An 18403-nucleotide genomic window follows, 5' to 3' on the forward strand; every position below is an offset into this window, starting at 1 on the left:
TTTGAGTGGTGTGGTTGTCAATAATGGTTAGAATTGGTGAATGTTACACGTGTGTAAAGTGATCACTTAAACCAGCCTATGACGGTCGTCAGCCCCGTAAATGCCCAGACTTCCATATTCTTCTTCATCTTTGATGAGATGTCAAAAAATAATATAACTCTTGATCATTTACCTGTTCCTTTATTTTGCCTTTGTTGAAATGTAAAGTTTTGGTGAGGACCTCGACATATTTGTATACGTCCGCCTTCCTGGTGTAATGGTTAGCGTGTTTAGCTGCCGTGCTGGAGGCCCTAGGTTCGATATCCACAGGGAAGGGGTGAAAATAAATATTAGTGATATTACACTCTCATATTTATATAATATTGCCATAATATTTACCCTTTCCACTCTGACCTTTTTTTCTCATAACTAATCAGCTACTCTGATAAAAAAAAGTTTTTCTACCATTAAAATAAATATTTTGGCTCCCTAATTTTGGGACACCCTGTCTGGCAATTTGTATGACCATATTAACTAAGATTAACTGTATTTATCTGAAATATTTTTTGGTAGAATATACTTGGGTGATAGAGAAATCAGTGATTAAAGTTATACCTGCGCCGGGCCAGACATTGTGGCCCACGGAGCTGCCTACTAGAATCATACGGGCCAGACATTCTGGCACGATTCTAGAAGGCAGCTCCGTGGTACGTATAACACTTATAGCTATTATTTTCCCATAGTAAGGACACTTTATTAATTTATTATTGTCATTTCAGCTGGTGCAACAAGCATTAGATGTGGCCAAGGAAGGAAGAACTTGTATCACCATAGCCCACCGTCTTTCCACTATACAAAATGCTGATCTCATTTGCGTTATAGATAAAGGTATAAAAAAAAGCGTGCTTATAGTTCAAAAAAGATATTTCACATATCGTTCACTCCTTTCAACGTCATATATTGAAAATCGTCAATTTTCAGTTGTGCATATTTTCGGAATGCCCAGAAAATGTACTATATCCCAGCAAAAGAAGCATATTTTTAACTTAATATTTGCCCGCTATAGAGCAGAAAGTGTTGTTTTTGCATTTAGAAAAAAAAAATGTTTAATTATTTTTTTAAGTATACTTAATATTTTTCAAATGGAGAAAAACCTTCAGGTTTTACCTAAAAAGATCTGTTGCACAGTTAAAAGGTTAATAAGTGGCTTGATACTTATTTTTAATACATTTGATTTTATTCTTAAACTTTAAAAACGATCTCCTGAAAAATCAAGGTCTTTTATTCATGACGTTGTTGAAAGGAGTGAGCGATATGTTTTTGAATACCATCATGGTTTAGTTCATAAATATGTATTTAAAAAAATTAAAATATTATTATCTAGCCATACCCAGCTGCGCGTTACTGTGGTTCAGTCTGGTTAAATGTAAAGGAAAGAAAACAAATTTCCTATGTTTATAATTTCACAGCGATTGAAAAATATTTAAAATCTATTATTGATTGATTTTGCATTAACTTTGTGGAACATGCATCTCTTTACGACTCCTATCCTGACTATGAGTATTTGAAATATTGATCATGCCATGTTTTACTCGGCCTTTCTCTGCTTGTATTTTTATCAACTTTAGCCTCATGATTACCATTCTTCTCTCACTTATCGTTCTACATATTCAAACAATATTAACACACCTTTCTTATTTATTGTAACTGCAGACAGTTGGTAGAATTCCATATTGAATTGTTGGGTAATATATCCAAAATAAAGCAAGGTTTGTTGGATTGAATTCTACATTTATTTATGTACATGTTAATACGTGACGCGTTTTATCTTCTTAGGACATTATCAAACACATTGTTTGTTGTGTGAATTAGTTTTTGATAATGTCAGTGAGTGTTTGATAGTGTCCTAAGAAGACGAAACGCGTCACGTATTAACATATACATAAATTAATGTAGAATTCAATCCAACAAACCTTGTTTTATTTTTTTATTTTGGATATATTACCCAACAACACCTTTCTTAAATGAATGGATAATGCTTTTCTCAGCCTTGCACCCTTTCCTTATATCACCATTGGAACATCTACCATACATTATTTTGCCGCACTGAGAGATCTCATTCCGACTGCATTCAGTCAACTTTTAAGCTTCTTTTGTCAACTCCGTGCTTCACTACCATACATTAGGCTTAAAACCATGACTCTGTTGCTTATAATGTCAGTAAATTTACTGTCCGCCTCCGTAGTGTAATGGTCAGCATGCTCGCCTACCGTTCTGGAGGTCCCGGGTTCGATTCCCAGGGGGGTTTAATAAATAAGTGATTTTTTCACTCTAATATTTATTCAATATTACACTGGACTGGTACCTGAAGTGGAGGGCTGATCACCTTTCCTTCATGTGTAATCGATCGAGATAACACTGCGTTTATATGAAGCAGTGCCCTATGCACCATTGGGGTGCAGTAAGGGATTTATTATTTTATTATTATTAAATTTACATTTTATGTTATTTTTTTTATTATTTTTCCAGGGAAAGTAGCCGAAAAGGGAACACATCAAGAATTACTAGCGAAGAAGGGACTCTATGCAGAATTATACTCCATGCAAGCTCTTGCGATGGACAGTGGTACTACTAAGCCAAGTAACGAAGCGTAGAAATATGTTATAATAAGGAAACCAAAATCGTTGGCCCAATTTAGGCTGCATAAGTTAAACAGGATGTGACAAGATATACAGTGCCAGCTCGCTAATCCGAATCTTGCAGTGAGTCGCACGGATCAGGGAATCGTTCGGATTACTAAGTGTTTTGAGGAAAATGAGAGAAAAATAGGAAATTTCTTATTATAAAAATGCTCTTTATTTTACAAGATTATTTAGGTACTGAACGAATAATTAAGAAATTTAATGTTTTATTGATGTAATTTAGAACCGGTCCCACTATTTAGCTCTCTCCGTTCTTTAAGATTTGGCTCAAACAAGCAGCTCGGTCAATAAAGAAGATGGCTTTATTTAAAATCTGGCCCAATTGATTAGCTGGCTCAATTAAGCGGCTGGCCCAATTAGGCGGCTGGCCCAATTAAGCGGCTGGCCCAATTAAGCAGCTGGCCCAACTAGGCGGCTGGCCCAATTAAGCAGCTGGCCCAATTAAGCAGCTGGCCCAATTAAGCAGCTGGCTCAATTAAGCGGCTGGTTCAATTAAGCGGCTGGCCCAATTAAGCAGCTGGTTTAAATAAATAAAACTCCCTTTTTAGCTATTGGAAATAATGTGTAACAGGTCGAATTTAGCGACTGGTCCAAATAAGCGGCAAGCCCAACAAATAACTGGCCCAAATGAACAGCTGGTTTAAATAAGCAGCTGGTCCAAATTAGCCGCTTGGCCCAATAAAGCGACTGGTCCAATTAAGCGACTGGTCCAATAAGCATCTGGTTCAATTAACCATCTGGCCCAATTAAGCGGCTGGCCCTATTAAGCATCTGGTTCAACTAACCATATGGTCCAATTTAGCGGCTGGTCCAAAAAATCGACAGAAATGACCATTTTTTCGTATCAAATTTAACATATTCCTATAGCTATTACATGAATCTTCATCAGATTCAAGATCGCATAGTTTTCATCTCAGTATTAAAATTGGACTTTTAACTGACGCCGAACACGTGTTCACTTCAATATAATTTATATTGACTAAGAATTTATTTGTTTTTTTTTAAAGAAAAAAACATTCCAAAGATGACTTTGTATTTTTGTACTATGGTATTAACTAGATTTTAAATTTTAACCGTAAGTAGTAATAGAGTATTTTTTACATTTAAAAATTAACGTCTAGTGTTTTAGACGGATATTATATGAATTATTCGTGAATTGAAGTGCTCATATCTTGCGATGAATTAATATTTTCCTCTATAATATATTCATAAATATTCTACACTATATTAATTTTTTTAAAGTTCTATGTATGCAACAATCGAATATGTATTTTTACATATAGTGCTGCCATCTTTCGAGCACTTTTCGAAGTAAATAGCTTTTTCCACTCCAACCTAGATATTATATATATATATATATATATATATATATATATATATATATATATATATATATATATATATATATATATATATATATATATATATATATATATATATATATATATATATATATATATATATATATATATATATATATATATATATATATATATATATATATATATATATATATATATATATATATATATATATATATATATATATATATATATATATATATATATATATATATATATATATATATATATATATATATATATATATATATATATATATATATATATATATATATATATATATATATATATATATATATATATATATATATATATATATATATATATATATATATATATATATATATATATATATATATATATATATATATATATATATATATATATATATATATATATATATATATATATATATATATATATATATATATATATATATATATATATATATATATATATATATATATATATATATATATATATATATATATATATATATATATATGTATATATATATATATAATTTAATATAAACCATCTCATAATATCTTTCTTACATTGATAATGCTTATCTCAGCTTTGCACCCTTTCCTTATATTACCATTGTAACTTCTACTACACATGGTTTTGCCGCACTGAGAGATCGCATTCCTTCGAGTCTTCTTTCATTCTTCTCCTACCAACTCCATTCATTAGATTAAATTATTTTTGTGTACTTCCAGTTCAGCTTTCGCTGCATTTGCTATAACTGATTTCAGTGCACCATTTACTCTGTTTCCAGCAGTATTCTTATATTAAGTTAGAAAAGTAATTTTAAGGTTTATATATATATATATATATATATATATATATATATATATATATATATATATATATATATATATATATATATATATATATATATATATATATTTATATATATAAATATATATATTATATATATATATATATATATATATATATATATATATATATATATATATATATATATATATATATATATATATATATATATATATATATATATATATATATATATATATATATATATATATATATATATATATATATATATTGTCATAATTTATTTTTAGTTTAAATACAATACTTTAATTTGTACATGTTTCTTACTTTTAAGTTTTTATATGTAAGATAAAATTGTGATCATTTTTCCTGTTACATTGATATCCACTTGTATTAAGAAATATTATAAAATAATAAATAAATTGTACAAAAAAATATGATTTTATTTATCACTGTAAGGAGTGTGGGTATGTTGGTGACAGATTGGGGACAACAACATAGCCGCAATCGTGTGGGTACCCGCATAGTCTGGCAGGGGTATTTTAGATTTGTGTCTCCAAGAAAATAGTCTTACTTAGAGCTACCTAGTAGTACTTATTTATAATAAACCAATGTCGAAGAGAGAGAAGAAAAGTAGAGTCGAAGTACGATGTATCACTGATCATCTGGTGGATGGAAATATCACCTTAGTGAATGAAAATCACTTGTTGCAGTGGCAGAGTCTGGTTAAATGGAATAGAAACAAATACATTTTGAAACGATTCAATTTTTGAAAATAAGTATCTACAACATTTTAAGTGTGTCCAAATACTCGTTCAAAAAATCTGGATTGTCTCCAATTATCTGGTCAAATTATAAGCTTAAATAATAAAAATGAAAATGGTATATTCTGGCGTTTCTCATGTGTGTGATTATAATCCAGGATTCAGACCTCATATTCTAATATAAGAGTTTCTGCTTAGTAAAAAGCTTCTTTACATCTCGCCAATAGATGTTTCTAGTGAAGTTCTAGTGATTCAAGAACAAGGTTTCTAAATTGGTTCATATATATATAGAACTTCCAAGAATTTGAGTAGTGTGGTTGTCAATAATGGGTAGAATTGGTGAATATTACTCGTGTGTAAAGTGATCACTTAAACCAGCCTATGACGGTCGTCAGCCCCGTAAATGCAAAGACTTCCATATTCTTCTTCATCTTAGATGGGACGTTAAAAAATAAAATAAATATTAGTGATTTAATAGGTATTTAATATTACCCTGGACTGGTCTCTGAAGGGCAAAAGTGGTGACTTTGCTTTCATATAAGTAATGATCAAGATAACACTGCGTCAATACGATGTAGTGCCCTATGCACCATTGGGTGCGGATAAGAGTAAGAAGACATATTTCTTGGTGGAGTTGCATTTTATATAATAAAACAACAACTATGTAGTACTTGCCTTAATTTTTTTTGAACAGTGACCGGGTTTCGTCGTTACCGAATTTATCGGACTGGTGATTAGGGCTATATGTTTGTTGTTTTATTATATAATTTCATAATGCTTATGAAGCGATGAAATTGTGATTTAGTTGCGTAATATTTGTGAAGCATGGAGTTGGTAAAAGAAGGATGAACGTAGAAATGTAAGGTGTGTTGCGATTGTTTGGGCCTGTGAATGAATGAAGAAAATACACTAAAACAATTTTATAAGGCTAATGTGGTTGGTGTAATAGATGCAGAGGAAGACCGATGAAAACTTGTCTAGTAATCAAGTATCTTAAATACTTGAGAGTGGTCAGGTTAGGAGTCGGAATAATTGGAGGGTATGTATGAGGAGATTCATATACATATGTACATATATTGCTCACTCCTTTCAACAACGTCATATATCAAAAATCGTCAATTTTCAGTTGTGCATGTTTTTGGAATGCTCAGAAAATGTACTATATCCCAGCAAAAGCGGCATATTTTTAACTTAATATTTACCCGCTACAGGGCAGAAAGTGTTGTTTTTGCATTTTGAAGAAAATGTATTGTTTAATTATTTTTTTAAATATACTAAATAATTTTCAAATGGAGAAAAAACCTTCAGGTTTTACCTTAAGAGATCTGTTGCATAGTAAAAAGTTGAATAAGTGGTTTGATATTTAATTTTGATACATGTTATTATATTGACTTTAAAAACGATCGCCTGAAAAATCACGTTTTTTTTAAATATACTTTTGGCATTGTTAAAATGAGTGAGCGATATGGGAGAGGCGAAGATTGCTTTCGAAGACAGATCGGTGTGGCGTTTAAATTCTCTCTGCCTACCCCTGCGGAAAGTCGGTGAGTCAAATAAAACACGTGTTAACTGAAATACATTTTTTATTTTGAATTACATAGGTTAATCTCGGCCACGTTTCATAAATATTTTTTATACTTATAATTCAATAAATACGTTATGATATTTACCTTCCTATATATATATTTTAAAATACGGTATCATGCTAATATACTTTTTCAATACAATAACTTGCTTGTATGATAAAAAAAAACTGTTTTATATTCTTGTCTATCCCTCTATTGCAAATTTTCACCTTGCATTAATTAAAACATCTAAAATCTATATATATATACTATAACACTTATTTACAGAAACTGCATGATCTAAAATAAACAATCAAAATATGCATGGTAACTACTAAAGCGTATGTCAAAACATCATTTTTAACATTTTCATTAAAAAAACAAGAAGTTTCCATTAAATCACATTTAATGGTCAGTTCTCTTTATCACCTCAATTAAAAATAAATCAAGAATATACCATTATTTTTTTTAATGTTTTGAAACGTAAAAATGAGAAGATATCCAAAATATGTATGATAACTACTAAAGCGAATGTTGAAACAATATTTTGTAACATTTCCAATCAAACATAATTAAATAATTCTAATTAAAAATTAAACAAGAATATATCTTTTATGTATTAAAATTTGAAAAATGAGAACAAAATGAAAATCAGTTTTTACTTTTTCATAAATTATTGAGTTCCTGTCTGAATGCTTTGTTTTTCTATTATCACCGTTAAATTATGATGTTATTTTTACATTTTAAATATGCAAAACATAGTAGATGGTTCAAAATTACCACACACTTTTAAATTGTTAGTTGTTTATGGTATTTGTGTTATTAAACGCTTTCTTTTTATGGAAACACACATTGATAATTGATAAAACACCATTGATTTATGAGGTTATTTTTACATTTTAAAACGCAATAAAGAGTAATCAATTAAAAATCATCATATAATTTTTTAATGATTGATTCTTTTTATCAATTTATTATTGTAAACTCATTCTTTATATTTTTTTTGGAAAAACATACAAATCAATTAATTTTGTAGTGATTACGTTTTTCAATGTTAAAAAAGAGGAGATAATTTCATGATGATATATTCCTTTTTTTTATATTTGGGCTTGTAAATTTTTTTGGAAGTTTTTATGGAAACATACATCACAAACACCATAAAATCATGTTATTTTATTTAAATTTTTTTTTTAAAACATAAAAATGTAGACATTAAAAATCACCATATGCTGTCATTAATGCATTATTTTTTTTTTATTTGTGCTTATAAATTCTATGTATCTAAAGAAACACACGTTAGTGAAATTCGTTTATAGAAACATGTTAATATATTTTACACACTCTCGTTATTTCGATTTTACAAATTGGAATACAATAAAATGATGTCGGTAACGAACCAAACCGAAAAACCAGTCTGATGATGTCGGTAAAGACGAAACCCGGTCGCTGGTCAGATAAAAATAAAGTGGAAAAGCTAAAAATATTGGTTTTAATCTAATAATATATTAAAAATAAGAATATACCATTAAACCAATCTTCATGGTGAGTGCTGTTTCTTTATCTTGCAAGAACACGTTTTATATATATATATATATATATATATATATATATATATATATATATATATATATATATATATATATATATAAATATATATATATATTTATATATATATATATATATATATATATATATATATATATATATATATATATATATATATATATATATATATATATATATATATATATATATATATATATATATATATATATATATATATATATATATATATATATATATATATATATAATGGAAAATCACAAAGTTAGTGCTTCAAATATAAATTCCAAAAAAATATGGATGTGGCTTGTTTTAAAATTTAAGGATAAATGTACGGGGTATATCCACAGTTTGTCAAATTAACGTAATGTGCTTTAAGAAAAAAACACAATCTTTTAAATAAACATGATTTCAGAGTGGTTTTTATTTTAGAGAAAAATATTATTCTTTAACAAAATTATTCTTTAAACCCTTATCCGAACCCGTTGGTGCAAAGGGCACTGCATCATATAAACGCAGCGTTATCTTGATCGCTTAACACACGAAGGAAAGGCGATCAGCCCTCCGATTCAGGTACACCAGTACAGGGTAATATTGAGTAAATATTGTAACGAAAAATCACTTATTTTCATTTGACCCCCCCTGAGAATCGAACCAGAGACCTCCAGTATGGTAGCCAAGCGTGCTAGCTATTACATTTTTAAAGAAATCGTTAATTTAATTCGGCTTTTAAGTTTAAAAAATTATAATACATAAACATAAAAATAACAATTTTTCCGATGAAATCACAAATTCATTTTCATTAAGTTGGATAATACAGTATCAAACAAATTAATTGTAACAAAACTTTTTTTTAAATAATTTTCAACACCCTCTAAATTTTTTTTGGGGTGTTCCTCGTATTATGAACCAGGGCTGCTTCTTTCAGTGACTGAGATGATGAATAGCGAGAAGTATCACCCAATTCTACTGGAAAAGATACTACCAGAGATACAAAAACGAAGGTCAAATGGTAATGGAATATTTCAGAAGGATTTAACCCCCTGCCACAAATCCAAAAAAATTAAGAAATTTTTCACACAAAAGCAATGAGCTGTGTTGGACTGGTCAAAAATTTTGCCAGACATAATCATAATTGAAAATCTATCGGCAATCTGTAAGAATCGGCTCTCCAAAATTGATTGCACTACGGTGGAAAATCTCATTTTGTCCATAATTCAGGTATGGTTTCGAGACGAAAAAATGGCATCCATGTGCCAAAATCACTCTTATTATATAAAAATAGTAAAATCATTGATTTAGTCCAAATGATATCGTATTAGATATTAATTTGTAATATAATTAAAAAACAAAAGATTTTGCAAAACTTTTTACGAAAATACAGCAAAAAAGTTTTATTTCAATTAATCTGTTCGAAACTGTATTACCCAATCGTTCAAAATGGAAATTCCTTCTACCAACTGTCTGCAGTTACAATAAATAAATCATTTTTATTCTCTCTAAACAAATGATGAAATCCAATGTGAAAAGTAAATTCGTATCATCGAAATATGATGTAAACCTGTGATGAATTAATAATATTTTTTAAGCTCTTCCTTTGCACATTGATGTCTAAAGGCGATCTATTATTTAAAACATCTATTTACCATTGATTATAACACTTTTCTATTTTATTATTTGGCCACGATGTTGTTTAAAAATATTTCCATTTATTTCAATAAAATACTATACACAATATTGATGTAATGAATTTATTCACAATAAACGATATTCTTACTGACTTATTTATTTTTTATAAAAACGTCAGTAATATTAGTAAATAACCACTCACCGAGATTTTAATTTCTACCGGTTTCGAGACGTACCCGTCTCTTCGTCAGGACAATCACTACCACAGCATGCAAATACCACAGCATGCAAACAATACTACCCGTGACTACCATAGCACTATTTACACACTTAAAACTACACAAAATGTTTCAGACATGCGATATTTGGTCGACCCGAAGACCAAGATGCACTAAGGGTTGCAGCACAAACATGCGTTAAAAGCCGAGGTGAAACATGCACTTTGACCTCGGCTACAAAGCCTGACCTCGGCGACAATATGCATGTTTGACCTTTGCTCTTAACGCATGTTTGTGCTGCAACCCTTAGTGCATGTTGGTCTTAGGGTCGACTAAAAATCGCATGTCTTAAACATTTTGTGTAATTTTAAGTGTGTAAATAGTGCTATGGTAGTCACGGGTAGTATTGTTTGCATGCTGTGGTGGTGATTGTCCTGACGAAGAGACAGTTACGTCTCGAAACCGGTAGACATAAAAATCTCAGTGAGTAGTTTTGTGTTTATTTAACCAACATTTTTTGTAAAAAATAAATAAGTAAAAATGACTAACCACAAAGTAAATGCTTTAAATATTAATATTGAGGATACTCTAACTGATTAAAATATTAAAATTAAATACTTATACAACACCGTTTTTATTGAGTTAATTAATTTCATTAATTGATTCGGCAGTCGCTTTGTGGTAAATACTATCCATTTTTAATATATGTTTTACTTAGTAAATACCACTATTTCTTAAAATCTACTGTGACACGTATTTCGATGCATTCCGCATCATTTTCAAACACCGTATTTGAAAATTCGATGTGAAAATCACCGGTGTTTGAAAATGACGTGGAACGCATCGAAATACGTGTAACAGTAGATTTTAAGAAATAGTTGTATTAACTTAGTAAATCTTTAATTAAAAATGAATTTATTAATGTTAACACGACTAGTTTCGAGAACTACAGATGTTCTGATTTAGAACTGGTCGTGTTTACATTAATAAACATATATTCATGGTCTTTCTTATAGAAGTGTTTTATTGTTGTATTTAAATCATCATTTTATTACTGAAATTAAATGGTAAATCATTAAATAATATATTTGAAATTTTTTAAATTAATTTGTTTTATTTTTTTGTAATCATATATCCACTGGACCCAAAAGAAAATAAATTATCAAGATAGGAATATGAGCGTCTTATGACCGTTTATATGCTGGTTTAATTGATCACTTCAAACACTCGAAAACCTTCACCATTCTACCCATAATTGACAACAATAATTTTCAAATATCTAACTTTGTATATATATATTTCAGTAACAAAAATTTCACTAAACCTTATACGCTTAAAATGGTGCACGAGGCACTGCATTACATCGACATAAATCAAAAATTACACGAAGGTAAGATGATCTGACCTACGCTACAAGAACTAGTCCAAGGTAATATCGAATCAATTTTAATGAAACAAATTACTATGATTCATTTTAACTACCCTGGGAATTGAATTTATGCACTGTAGACTAACACGTAAACCACTACACTATGGAGGTGGACAAGAATTACTCTATTTATATACATTCAAGCATGGTAGACGTTGGAATGTACAAAGTGATCTCTTAAGCCAGCCAATGCCAAGTCGGACTTCTATATTCCAATCTTACAAAAGATGCTTATGTTTAGTCCCAATATATATATATATATATATATATATATATATATATATATATATATATATATATATATATATATATATATATATATATATATATATATATATATATATATGTATATGTATATGTATATATATATATATATATATATATATATATATATATATATATATATATATATATATATATATATATATATATATATATATATATATATATATATATATATATATATATATATATATATATATATATATATATATATATATATATATATATATATATGTATATAAATATATATAATTTCTAGTAAGTTTCATGGCTTCATCGTATATGTTGTCAAATTATGGTGAATTTTTGGTATAATATAATAAAATAAAAACATTTGACTTCAAAATAGATAAATAAGTGATATTCAAGCACTATTAAAACACATTATGACTATCAGTAAATTATCGATACAATACAAATAATTTGTGGGCAAAAAATATTGTATTTTCCCAACCGACCCTTATATAGCAACCATACTATTAATAATATATTTAAATTTAAAATACACTTACTATGTAGTCTTAAAATGTAGCGAATTGCAGTAGATCTACCCATTTTAGTGAAACACGTGTTTCTCACACTCGAAAACTTTAAAATACTATACAATACAATTGTGTTTTTTGTAGTCCGTCCGAATTGTTCGTGCGTGAGGTTCCACGTGAACACAGTGTGTATAAAATACTCTTTTTAAATGTGTAACTGAACAGATTACACTAAATATTCTACATATGATAGTAATTTAATGTAGTACAGCGATGTTATGATGAGGGTCACTCGCATTTATACAGTGAAATCACTTAAAGTCAGTGAAAAAAATAAATAATGGGTCCACCATCTTTAAAAAATGATTGTCTCCTTAATTTTTTTTAAATAAATTATTTTACAACGTCTTAAAGTGTATTTTGGCATTGTTAACTTTGTGGTATGGTAATTTGCTAACGTAACACTCTCCTTATCATTCATCCTTCACTTTCTGTAATACCACTTAAAAATACTACCAGTCTATAGTTCTACTAAAGATGGAATAGTTATTCAGAAACCGGAGGTAGTGTTTTTAAATGATTCAAGTGGTAAAACATATAAGTTAAGATTAAGTGGTATTACAAAGAGTTCATTTTGTGTAATATCACTTAAAAACATAACAAGTCTACAATTCAAATGATGATGGAATGAATGTTCCGAGCTCGGTAGTCGTGAAGTAGTTTTAAGTGGTATTACACAAAGCGAACGATGAGTGATAAGGGACGTTTTTTAGTGTGTCCGAATCCTTGTTCACAAATCTGGGTTTCTCCGATCAGGAGTTATTTTCAATTAATTTTTATAATATTAAGAATATGTCAAAATTTTAATATTTTGTCACTTTTTTATGTACATTTGCTGTTTGTTTTTACTGATAAAATTATTTCAGCGAGAAGATTTTTTTTAGTTTAGGGAGTTGCATTTATTTTTTAACAGGCTTTAAAGATCATTAAGTGTATTTTTGTTTCTTCTAACTTAAAAAAATATGTTTTTATTTCAATCTGTGTTGGGAACAGGAGAAATAATCTATTGTGTGTCAATCAAGAACTTCTCGGCAGAGATATAAAATATTTTTTTAGATGGGATCTGCATTTATTATTTACTTACAAAGTTTATAGATCATTTAGTGAATTTTTGTTTCTTCTAACTAATTCAATATGTTTTTATTTGAATCTGTGTTGGGAACAGGAGGGATAATTTAGTGTGGGCAATCAGGAACTTGACAGCAGAGATTAAAATGATTACCGCGCATACCCTAACAGATACCATTTACGTTATTTTAAAAAGATAATTAAAAATTATTTATTTTAATATAATACAAAGGTAACCTTCGATTAAATTTTGCCTGATGGATTCGATAATTTGCAAAATTGATAGCCTAATATGCTAACGAGTGACCATATCTGCTGTTACGAAAGTATGTTATAAAACCAATCACACACCAGTGCTATGATAAATGATGAAAGAATACAGAGTACACAAATACATGAAAAAAGAGAGAGTTGAATAAAAATCTATCACCTTCCTTAGAAACACTTTTTGTTACCAGTTATAGTAGATATTTCTAAAATATTTCTGTGGCACATGCATATATATATATATATAACATCATAGGCACTAAAGCGACCATCATTCTCTCTTTTTGACAAGAAACAAAGTAAGCAAGATGCGAGTAGTCTCATTTACACCAAGATTTAAAAACGAACAGTGAATGGAATTTAAAAAATAGGCAAAACACATAACCACTTATTGACAAATTCATAGAAAACATCCCAGTTTCTAAAATGTTTTCTGTGAATATTAATTCTCTCTGGTATGTAGACATTTTTAACAGCAAGACCATCGTGAATGGGAACCCAATTATGTACAGACTTTTAGTTGTTTTTTTTTTAAATAGAATGGAATAAATTTATAGTTTGATAATAAGTCTATCATATTTTATAATTAAAAACAATATTCAATAAACTTGACATAGGCAAAAGCCATGTATTTCATGTGCAACGCCATTCTATATTTAAAAAAAACCATCGTGGATGCTTTTTTTTTAAACTTCTTGTTCAAAGTCGAACACATCCAAACCACATAGACTTTTCTGCAATGTTTGTAAATCATGTATGTGTTTAAATAATTTTAACGTGGAAATGTAGAAAACTGTCACATGGATATTTATAACATATTTTTTTTTCACGGAAAATATTCACCTGTTGATGGGAACATATCGCTCGCTCCTTTCAACAATGTCATTTTAGTTGTGCATGTTTTCGGAATGCCCAGAAAATGTACTATATCCCACTAAAAGCGGCATATTTTTAACTTAATATTTACCCGCTACTGGGCAGAAAGTGTGTTTTTGCATTTTGAAGAAAAGGTACTGTTTAATTATTTTTTAAATATACTTAATATTTTTCAAATATAGAAAAAACCTTCAGGTTTTACCTAAAAAGATCTGTTGGACAGTAAAAAATTCAATAAGTGGCTTGATATTTATTTTTAATACATTTCATTGTATTCTTAAACTTTAAAAACGATTTTCTGAAAAATCTAGTTTTTTAGTCGTGTTTACATAAACTCTAAAAGTGCTCTTATATAAGTCTTAAACTTTATAAGTAAATCATCATTATAAAGTACCCATAGGAAAAGCACTAGTTAAATACAGGGTTGGAATAAACGGTTTATTAAATTAATAAATTTTTTCAATATTTAAATTTCAGTGTAAATAAGACTTTAGAAATATATGTTACAAGAATGTATTCCATGAGAAATGCCGAAATTCACACCATACGCACACATATAAAATACTTATACAAAAAATAAGAATAATCCTATAGATACATAATTGTCAAGATAGCAATTGCTCAGTAGAATTATTTAATATTTTAACACTTTTTAATTTTTTCTCTAACAATACTTAATTTAATATAAATATATACACATCGATCTGTATAACTGGGTTAAAATCTGTTCAAGATTAAAAGCAGGTTAAAATTTTATATCACTAAATTAAAATCGCGATAACACGCGAAAGTTCAAGTTATAAATCAAAACATTTTTATCTTTAAAAAAAAATAGTAAATTTTTTCAAAAACACTTTTCAATGTTGAAGATATGTTGTCAAAAGTTTTTTTATTCATTCAGTCTAAAAATTTCATTTTTTGTAATTTTGAAGAGTTGAAATTCGGGAAAAAATGGAATTTTGTGAAAGTGAAAATAGATGTTGAAAAACGCACAAAATTATTTGATTTTTGAACATAATTTACAGTACTGTGCTTGGAAAAATTTGACATTTATATATACATTTATATGCAGTGGAACCTCCCACGACGAGCGTGATTCGTTCCAGAATCTTACTCGTTAAGCGAAACTTTTTGTTTTGACTGTCGCAGAAGTCCCAGCTCACAAGAATACTAATCAGTGAAAGATGGACTTGTCCTTCCTTTGTAGCTCGCTGTGCGAAATGCCGCTCGTTAACTGATCAACTTCATATTTTTTTGTGCTACTTAAGCGAATTACTCGTAACAAGAGGTGCTCGTTATCAGAGGATCCACTGTATATATGATTTTAAATCATATACCTAAAGCATACTAATATATAGAGGTAGAATTATTAAAAATATTAATTTGAAGGAAGATTTACATAGTTATAAAATATGTTGAATAAATATACGTACAAGGTATTTAGAAAGAAATTGTTATCGTATGTAGAGACAAGCTACGATAATTATGTTTCGCAATGAAAAATATATACTTTTTCAATAAAAATATGTATTATTTATGTAAGTGTAATAATAATAATTTATGGAAAAATTAAATGAAAGCACATTTTTTTAAATTTAGCACTAAGCTTATTTGAAATTATTCTTAAAAAAGGTGTAGGGGACATAATAAACCGATTTTTCCTGCGTTTTGAGATTTTTCAAAAATATTCGCAGTGCCAAACAAAAATGTTTTATTTTAATTACTAAAAAAGTACTATACATCTAGCATTGATTTCGTAATAAATACCTACATATTTAAACAAAACAAAAAATTAAAATATATTTTCTTTCTAAAAAAAAAAATTAGAAGGTATATCATTCTTATACGTTTTTTGATTCTTATTTTCTTAGTGATTACGTTAACGGATCTAATAAACGTTTTTTAATTGATATTATAATAATAATAGTAATTATCTACGTTACTAAATATTCTAAGGTCTATTTAGGTACATATTTTGAGAGAAAATAATATTTATTAAATGCATTTGAATAAGAAAGATTAATTGTTTTTTTAAGACAAAATTTATTTTTGATCAAAATAATTCTTATGAGAAAAAATATATATAATAGCAAAATAGAAGAAACAAAAATATGTAGTGCAATTTTTTTAATAATAATAAATCCCTTATACACACCCCAATGGTGCATAGGGCACTGTTTCATATAAACGCAGTGTTATCTTGATCGTTTACACATGAAGGAAAGGTGATCAGCCCTCCGCTTCAGGTACCAGTCCAGGTTAATATTGAATAAATATTACAGTGACAAAATCACTAATATTTATTTGACCTTCCCTGGGAATCTAACCCGGGACCCCCAGAACGGTAGCCGAGCGTGCTGACCATTACACTACGCAGGCGGACAATTTTTTTGCTTTAGAAAATATAGAAGTAAATAATTTTTTAAGTATCAAATAGACCTTAACGTATTTATCATTTAAAAATTTTCACTCTAAGCTTACAAAATAAATATATACATTTTAGGTATATGATTTATTTTGATATTCAGATAATATTTAGTCTTCAAATTTAGTTTTTTTTTTATTTTAAATTTTGTTTAATCACTTGTTAAAAATACCAATAAGGTTTTTTTAAACGAATAATATAATTTCATACAGGTAGTCCCTGGATATTACAATTAATATCTTTGAAATTATTTTGACGAAACGAGTTTCAAAAATAAACAGTAAAAATTTAAACTAAAATTTAAAGAATTAAAATAAATTCAATTCAATTCTTTTCTCTTTTTTTTTCTTGAATCGATCACAATTCTTATCAAAATTGTCTGACAATTAACTTTATTTTATATTACTATGGCTTATTTTTTCGATGGAGCATATCGAATGATAAGCATCCAAATTGTTTTAATAAATTGAAAATAAATAATAATAAAAAAATATTTAAATGCCGTTAATTTACAACTTCGTCAAAAACTTTCACATTTAATTTTTTAATGTATTTTTCACACGAATGTAAATAAAGTCACATTATCCAAACACGAATAAATTTAAAGTGGCGCTAAATTAATCATCCAATTTTGTTTCTGAATAATGTTTTTACTAAAAAAAAACTAAAATAAATAGTTTTTATTAATAATATAAATTTTAATTTGGACTTTTATAATTTTTTCTGTAAAGTAAAACATATGATATCCGTCAGTGTTGAAACACATTTGTGTCCATCTTATCAAGCTGTCTAGTTTACAAATCTCTCACTCCTTTCAACAACGTCATATACATAAAAAAAATCGTCAATTTTCAGTTGTGCATATTTTCGGAATGCCAAAAAAATGTATCCTATCCCAGCAAGTACGGCATATTTTCAACTTAATATTT

At 28.1% G+C, this 18403-nt stretch overlaps 1 protein-coding gene across 1 annotated transcript in view; it reads left to right on the forward strand.

Moving 5' to 3' along the window:
• The window catches only part of LOC148299014 (multidrug resistance protein homolog 49-like), a 42542-nt gene extending 38521 nt beyond the window's left edge, over positions 1-4021 (forward strand). The window contains exons 24-25 of the mRNA XM_088276451.1: positions 759-867; positions 2509-4021. Coding sequence (XP_088132577.1) covers positions 759-867; positions 2509-2633 — 234 coding nt within the window. The 3' untranslated portion in view covers positions 2634-4021. The remainder of the gene's footprint in view (positions 1-758; positions 868-2508) is intronic.
• Positions 4022-18403: the final 14382 nt, after the last annotated feature.

The sequence above is a fragment of the Brachycentrus maculatus genome, unplaced genomic scaffold (assembly GCF_059751285.1).
Source record: "Brachycentrus maculatus isolate JH-2025_06_01 unplaced genomic scaffold, ASM5975128v1 h1tg001423l, whole genome shotgun sequence".
Taxonomy (NCBI): Eukaryota; Metazoa; Arthropoda; class Insecta; order Trichoptera; family Brachycentridae; genus Brachycentrus; species Brachycentrus maculatus.